At 54.0% G+C, this 8,231-nt stretch overlaps 1 protein-coding gene across 1 annotated transcript; it reads right to left on the reverse strand.

Annotated features, from left to right (window-relative positions):
• Positions 1 to 3,952: 3,952 nt before the first annotated feature.
• Positions 3,953 to 7,978, reverse strand: LOC306816031 (olfactory receptor 14C36-like; the record flags this gene model as incomplete). The annotated part of the gene is made up of 3 exons (XM_079332529.1): positions 7,886 to 7,978; positions 5,662 to 6,572; positions 3,953 to 4,048 (listed from the first exon to the last, which is right to left on the reverse strand). Exons 2-3 carry the CDS (start codon positions 6,547 to 6,549, stop codon positions 3,953 to 3,955), a joined length of 984 nt encoding a protein of 327 aa, XP_079188655.1. The 5' UTR covers positions 6,550 to 6,572; positions 7,886 to 7,978.
• Between the last annotated feature and the right edge of the window lie 253 nt (positions 7,979 to 8,231).

Below are 8,231 nucleotides of genomic sequence, written 5' to 3' on the forward strand. Positions count from 1 at the left end.
TGGTGTGATTAGTAGGTGTGGTCAGTGGGGTGTGGTCAGTTGAGCAGTCAATGGTGTGCTCAGTGGGATGTGAGCCTCGGTGTCTGGGCAGTGGGTGTGGTCAGTGGGTGTGCTCAGTGATGGGGGTGGCAAGTTGGTGTGGCCAGCGGCATGTGGTCACTCAGGGTATAGTCAGTTGGGTGGTCAGCTTAGTCAGTTGCATGGTCAGTGGATTGTGGTCAGTGGATATGGACAGTGGGTGTGGTCAGTGGGGGTGGTAAGTGTGTCCTGGTCAGTGGGTGTGGCCATTTGGTGTGGTCAGTGCTGGAAGTGTTAGAAGTGGGATGTGGTCAGTGGCTGTGGTCCGTGGTAGTGTGGTCAGTTGGGTTGTCACTGGGGGTGGCGAGCGCAGGTGGTCAGAGGGAGTGAGGTAAGCATTTCTAGCCAGAGGATTTGGTCAAATAGGTTGCCATTGGAGAGTGGTCAGTGGGTATGGTCAGTGGTTGTGGTCAGTGAATGTGGTCAATTCGGAAATTGGGTGGGGGTGGTCAGGGGATGTGATTGTTGGTGCGGTCAGTGAAGATATGGTCAGTTTGTCAGTGCAGTGTGGTCAGTGGGTGTGGTCAGGGGGGTGTGGGCATTGGTTTCTTGGATATGGGTGTGGTCAGTGGTTATGTTCAGTTGGGGTATGGTCAGTTTGGGGGACATTGGGGTGTGGTCCATTGGTGTGTTCAGTGAGATGTGCTCAGTGGAGGTATGGTCATTAGGGCAGTGAGTAGCGTGTGGCCAGTGCCTATAGTCAGTGGGTGTGGCCAGTGAGTGTGTTCAGTGGGTGCAGTCAGTGAGAGAACTTGGTGGGATGTGGTCAGTGGGTGTGGGCATTGGTGACTTGGCAAAGGATGTGGTCAGTAGGTGCACTCAGTTGTTGTGGTCAATAGGTGTGGTCACTGGCTGTGGTCAATAGGTGTGGTCACTGGTTGTGGTCAGTGGGTATGGTCAGTGGGCTATGGTCACTGAGGCATGGTATGCAGAGGTGGTCTGTGAGTGTGTTTACTGGGCGTGGTCAGTGGTTGTGGTCAGTATGGGAGCTCAGTGAGGTCTGGTCAGTGGGTGTTGCCATATGGGAATGGTCAGTGGCATGGTCAGTGGGAGTGGTCAGTAGGAGGTGGTCAGTGATTTTGGTCAGTGGCAGTGTGGTCAGTTGGGTGGTCAGTGGGTATGGTCTGTGGGGTGTGGGCATTGGTGTCTTTGCAGTTGGTGTGGTCAGAGGGTTGTGGTCAGTAGGATGTGGTCAGTTGGTTGTGGTCAGTGGGGGTGGTCACTGGGTACACTGCGTGTGGTCAGTGTGAGTGGTCAGTGGGTGTGTCCCTTTGGGGTGATGAATGAGAACATGCTTGGCCAAGGCAAAAGGAGGCTCCCTGTGTGCCCTGCTCCCCTCTCTCTGAGCTCCTGAGAGCTCTGCAGCCCCTGCTGCCATCCCATCTGCCCAGGCCAGCACAACAGCCCTGGCCTTGGGGCCCTGCAGAGCTGCTCCTGCTCCAGGCCCAGGGCCCATCCCAGAGCTGGGGCAGCCACAAAGCTGTGCCCATTTCTGTTCATTCCTGCTCTGATGAGGATGGATCCTCAGCCACTTGGAGGCTGTTGATGAATTTTACTTTTCCAGAGGCCTCCTCTTTCTTGAGCTCCTCAGTTCAGGACTTCAGTGACAAAGGTTCATAAACATTTGTTGAAAACACCAGAACAAAAAAGACCCCTGGGAATTATTTCAGTTCTCAATTCTTCTGTGGTTAATTAGAAAGATTTTAGAAGTGTATTCCAAGTAAATATACTATATTGAAAACAATACAGAGAGAACTGTTTTGTCCTGTTGTCTTTTCTGTTTATAGATTGATATCAGCCATGTCCAATTGATATTGACCCCCAGCACCTTCTACTGCAGTCTGAACTGATATGAAAATCAAGACCGTTCATGACTGACATGACAATTGATCAGATTTTGTCCCCTCACCCTCCCCATCATTTCCCTCATCCCACCCCTAGAACTTATATGGATCAGGGACAGAATTGCCACCAGGAGCAGGGCAGTGATTCTTCCCCTGCTGGTTGGGCAGCACCTTAAGTGCTATGTCCAGTTCTTGTCTACCAATTTAGGAGGCACCTGGAGGGGCTGGAGCATGTTCAGAAAAGGGTAAGAAGGCTGGTAAGGGGTCTGGAACACAAGTCCTGTGAAGAGTGGCTGAGAGAGCTGGGGTTGTTTATCCTGGAGAAGAAGATGCTCAGGGGAGACCTCATCACTCTCTACATCTCCCTGACCCGAGAGTACAGCCAGATGGGACTCAGGCTCTTTTCCCAAGGAACAGAAACAGGAGAGGAGGACACAGCCTTAGGTTGCACCAGGGGAGGTTTAGGCTGGACATTAGGAAATATTCTTTACTAAGAGGGTGATTGGGCATTGCATTGGACTGTCCAGAGAGGAGGGTGTGTCACTGTCCCTGGTGGTGTTTCAGGATAGACTGGCTATGGCACTGAGTGCCATGGTCTGGGTGGCAAGGTGGTGTTGGGTCACAGGTTGGCCTTGATGCTCTCAAAGGTCTTTTCCAGCCTGGGTGATTCTCTGATGATTGTGACACTGTAGGGTCTCATGGAACTGAGAGGACCAGAGTGACACTGTGTACAACATGGTACCACAGAGCCAAGGGGCCACTGTGGCACTGTGGGGCTGCATGGAAGCAAGGAGTCCATTGTGACACTCTGGGTCATTGTGGAACCACAGAGGCCACTGTGACACTGCAGGCCCTGGGGAAGCAAGGGTCCATTGTGACACTCCAAAACAAAAGAGAGCCTTGTGAGAGCCTGGGGCCAATGGAATCAAGGGGCCATTGTTCCACTGCAAGGACTCTTGGAACTAAGGGAACAATTGTGACACTGTGGTGCCCCATGGAATCAAGGGTCCTCGTGACACTGCAGGATCTTGTGTAACCAGGGCTCCATTGTGACACTGCAGCACCAAGGAATTCATGGTGGCACTCAGAGGCCTCCTGGAACCAAGAGGCCACTGTGACACTGCAGGGCCTTGTGGGACCATGCAGAGCACTGTGACAGAGCAGGACCTTCTGTAATGATGGGGCCATTGTGACCCTGCAGGGCCCCATGGAACTAAGGGTCCAGTGCTGCTCCTCAGGGACTCCAGGAATGAAGGAAAAATGTCTGACACTATGATGGACCAAGGATCCATTGTGCCACTGAGGAACAAGGAGAACATTGCTGCACTGCGAGACCTCATGGAACTAAGGACCATTGTGACACTGCGGGGGCCAAGGATCCATGGGATTCTGTGACACCAAGGGGTCAAATGGAACCAAAGGGACATTGTGAAATTGGCAGACGTCAAGAAATCATGGAGAGACTTGTGATACTCTAGGGCATCATGGAAATGTTGTGACACCAAGCTGGCTGCGAGTGTTCATCTGCTTCACTGTATGAGAGCTCTGCTTCACTGTATGAGAGCTCTGCAGAGGGACCTGGACAGGCTGAATCCAGGGCTCAGATCCAACAAGGTGATGTTTAACAAGACCAAGTGCCAGGTCCTGCACTTCAGTCACAACAACCCTGCAGTGCTATGGGCTGGGGACAGAGTGTCAGGACAGCAGCCAGGTAGAAAGGGAGCTGGGGGCATTGATGGACAGGAAGCTGGACATGAGCCAGCAGTGTGCCCAGGTGGACAAGAAGGTCAATGGCTCCTGGCCTGGACCAGGAATGGTGAGGCCAGCAGAAGCAGGGCAGTAATTCTTCCCCTGTAGTCAGCACTGGTTGGGCAGCATCTCAAGTATCTGGGCCCCCTAATTTAGGAGGGTCATGGAGGGGCTGGGGTGCGTCCAGAGAAGGGCAACAAGGCTGGTGAGGGGTCTGGAACACAAGTCCTGTGAGGACTGGCTGAGTGAATTGATGATGTATATTTTGGGGAGGAGGAGGCTCAGGAAGACAAGGCGGTGTCAGGGCACAGGTTGGACTTGATGATCTCCAAGGTCTTTTCAAACTCGGCTGATTCAGTGATTCTCTGAAGCCACACCTGGAACAGTTGCAGGATGAGCCCTGGGCCTCCTCTTCACAAGGTCCAGCAGCCCAGGTCACTCAGCTTCTCCACACAGCCCCAAAGCCCATCCTGTCAGTCCTGCAGAGCCTCTCCAGCCCCTCCTGCAGAGCCTCTCCAGCCCCTCCTCACTGCCCAGAACAGGGAGCCCCACACCCAGACACACCAGCCCAGATGTGCCCCCCTGGCCTGTGGAGACTGTCAGCAATTCCTGAAGCACTTGTAGGATGATCCTGCTCCCCAAGGGATGTTCCCATGGTGCCAACTGAGAAACTGAAATGGGAAGTGCAGGCCATAGAGGAATGGCAAAATCAGGATTGACTGTTTGCAGGGGAGGGGACAGAATTGGGAAAGAGACAGAAATATGGATCAGGAATGAGAAAAGCAAGAAAAGGTGAATCAAAGGAAATGCTCAAGGCTGTGTGGGGGTGGCTACAAGGCAGCTGTGGCTCTGAGCAAGAGTGTCTGCAGTGGGACTGGAAACTCACAGCTCATGGGAACAAATTTTCTGGCTGACTGCAGAGTCCACTACAAACCTGAGTGGTTTCCCTGCCATCCCCCAGCCCTTGCTGGCCCAGGGACTGATGGCATTTTTGCTCACTCAGCTCCATCTCCCCACAGCAGCACCATGGGGGTGCTGACACCTGCTCTGTGCAGTGCAAACAGGGGCTCCTGAGCCAGTGCTGCCGTGTCTGTGCCTGCAAGGATGTGGCACGTGTGGGAGCTGGGGGAGAGGCCAGGGCTGTAGAGGGGGGATGCTGTTGGCAGGTGCATGAGGATGCTCTGGGACGCTGCCCTGTGCTGTCCAGCGCAGTGGGGATGGATCAGCCCCTGCTCTGCTGCTCCTTGCCAGGGTCTCCCCCTTGCAGGGACCTTGCAGAGCACCAGCCATGCTGTTTGCCCCCAGCCTGCCCACGGCCAGCCTGGGGCTGCTCACGGGGGTTTTCTCTGCTAAGCATTGGCCTGGCCAAGTGTTGTGGAGAGAGCCTGGCCAAGGAGCCTGGAGCCTCCAGGCCCTGCCCTGAAGCTCCAGCACTGCCCCAGCAGTGGCCATGGCCTGTCCCTGCTGCAGCCCCAGCACTGCCACCCCCAGGGCTGTGCCCGATCCCGAGAGCACTCAGGCCCTGCAGAAACACGAGGGGCAGGAGGGCAGCGGGGCAGTGGCACGGGAGCAGCACTGGCAACACCAAGTGCTGCTGCTGCTGGGCACAGCTGCTGTGCCAGCACTGATCTGCCCCAGCTCTGCACACAGACATTGCTGCTGCAGCTCCAGAGATGGGAAGAAAATGGGAATCTCCAGTGAAAACTTTTCTAGGAGATCATTTTGTTCATTTAAGGCCCCTGAGAGAGCAGGCATTCATTTACACAGTCTGTGGCCACAGGGAAGGTGGAGTGAAATCAAATGCAAAATGGCACAAAAAATGACATTTCTTTGTGGACAGTATTAACAGAAGGGAAAACAAGGTAAAAGAACCTCCAATATGAAACCAACAAGAAGTATCAGAAATTATGTTTATTCCAAGGGATTTGCAGAAATTGGCCAGAAATTAATGTTCCTGAAATTGTCTAGTCAACAGTCTCCACATAGCAACCTTGAGCTCCTGGTTCCTGAAGCTGTAGATGAGGGGATTTAGGGCTGGAGGCACCACTGAGTACAGAACTGACACTGACAGATCCAGTGATGGGGAGGAGATGGAGGGGGGCTTCAGGTTGGCAAATGTCCCAGTGCTGAGGAAAAGGGAGAGCACAGCCAGGTGAGGGAGGCAGGTGGAAAAGGCTTTGTGCCGTCCCTGCTCAGAGGGAATCCTCAGCACGACCCTGAAGATCTGCACATAGGAGAAAACCATGAACACAAAACATATGACTCCTAAACACACACTAACTGCCATGATTCCAAGTTCCCTGAGATAGAATTTGGAGCAGGAGAGCTTGAGGATCGGGGGGATTTCACAGAAGAACTGGCCCAGGACATTTCCATGGCACAGGGGCAGGGAAAATGTATTGACCGTGTGCATGAGAGCATGGAGAACGGCACTGGCCCAGGCCGCTGCTGCCATGTGGGCACAAGCTCTGCTGCCCAGGAGGGTCCCGTAGTGCAGGGGTTTGCAGATGGACACGTAGCGGTCGTAGCACATGATGGTCAGGAGGAAATATTCTGCTGAAATGAAGACTATAAAGAAAAAGAGCTGTGCAGCACATCCTGAGTAGGAGATAGTCCTGGTGTCCCAGAGGGAATTGTGCATAGCTTTGGGCACAGTGGTGCAGATGCAGCCCAGGTCAGTGAGGGCCAGGTTGAGCAGGAAGAAGAACATGGGGGTGTGCAGGTGGTGGCCGCAGGCTACGGCGCTGATGATGAGGCCGTTGCCCAGGAGGGCAGCCAGGGAGATGCCCAGGAAGAGGCAGAAGTGCAGGAGCTGCAGCTGCCATGTGTCTGCCAATGGCAGCAGGAGGAAGTGGCTGATGGAGCTGCTGTTGGACATTTCTTCCCTCTGGACATAGTCAGCTGTTCAAAGTAAGCATTGACAAGTTGGGATGAACTTTTTTGACTCAATTCTACACTATTTTCTTAGGAATTCCCTCAAAATACTGCTCTTCCTGTAGGAGAATTTTGCTAAAGTTGTTTGAGTTTGGCTATCTGTTGCTGCTGAGTCTTCAACATTGCTCTTAGCCTGAATACTGGGGAGACCAGAGGGAAAACAGGGCTCCGTATACCCCAGTGTAGTCACACCTACTGGTCCCCCAAACGTGCCATTTGTTCATCACACCTCCCACTAATTCAGGGTGGTTGCACATAAAACATACCTGTAAAAAAGGTAGCCTTTTTGAATGCCCTAATTTTGAATTAATTTCCCTTATTATCTTTTATTTTCTCAGTTCAGATGGACAGAGAAGAGAATATGAGGTTTGGTCTTGCTCTCTGATTCCTGGAGTTGTACCTGCTAGGAGCTTCTTCTCTCTATCCAAATCTTGTCCCTGCCAGTGATTCAAGAGCCCAGACCAGCCTTGGGGGCTCAGCTCTGCCCTGCAGACCCCTCCCAGCACACGGCACTGCCCAGGGGCATCGCCCTTCTAGCAGGGCCTTAACGGCAGCTCAGACAGAGATGTTTTAAGTCAAGGTGCTGCTGCAGCTGTCTGTAGGCAGAGGAGGGTGAGGAGGCACTTTGTGAGGGAGACCTGAGGCAGATCCCCAGTGGGACAGTGCAGGAGTCTCAGTGACACAGACACACCTGACAGCCCCTTTCCCTTCCCTTGAGGAGAAAGCTGAGAGTAGCCCTGGCCATGCAGCACCATCTCCACAGCAGAAGGAATCTGCCCTGGTGGGGGTGGCTCCTTCCACCTCCAACTTTTCCCCACAGCCCATGGGGAGCTGCCAGGCAGGCTGAGAGCTATCCCTGGCAGGTGGCACATGCCCTGGGCTGGCCAAGAGCCATGCAGGCTGCAGGAGCTGTTCTGCAGGACAGCCCTGGGCAGCCCTGGCTGCAGCCCCAGCTTCAGCCCCTGCAGCCATCCCTGGCAGCAGGAGCCGTCCTGCCCTGCCCCTCTGACGGTGCCCAGGGCAGCCCCGCTCTGCAGCACATCCTCCTCCTCCTCCTCCTCCTCCTCCTCCTCCTCCTCCTCCTCCTCCTCCTCCTCCTCCTCCTCCTCCTCCTCCTCCTCCTCCTCCTCCTCCTCCTCCTCCTCCTCCTCCTCCTCCTCCTGTGCCTCAGAGAAACTGTAAGAGTCCTCCTGACACATCCCCCAGGCTGTGGGCTGTGCTGGCTCCAGGAGATCCCTCCCAGCAGCACAGAGAACATTACTCTGCACCCACAGACTCACCATTTCCAGGGCTGTGAAGATGTTTCCCCAAGTGAAGTCTCAGCTCAATGTCTTCCCAGTCCTAATTGCCTTTAGCCTGTCTGTACCTGGCTCCTGTCCCCTCAGTGCCTGCAGGCAGTGCCCTCAGCCCTGCTGGGCTGGAAGAGGAGCTGCTCTTGAGCAGAAATATCTTTTTGAAGCTTTTCTTGGTTTACCTTGGGAGCTGCCTTTGTGCCAGGAGCCTGGCCCAACTCAGCAGCACAGACAGAGCACAAGGACTTTAATGATCTCTCAGGGCTTTGGTGCTGTTTACATCAGACTCAGTCCCTGAGAGAGTGTGCTCAAAAAACTTCTCAAGAACTCAAAA

Source organism: Erithacus rubecula (genome assembly GCF_903797595.1).
Source record: "Erithacus rubecula genome assembly, contig: scaffold_341_arrow_ctg1, whole genome shotgun sequence".
Taxonomy (NCBI): domain Eukaryota; kingdom Metazoa; phylum Chordata; class Aves; order Passeriformes; family Muscicapidae; genus Erithacus; species Erithacus rubecula.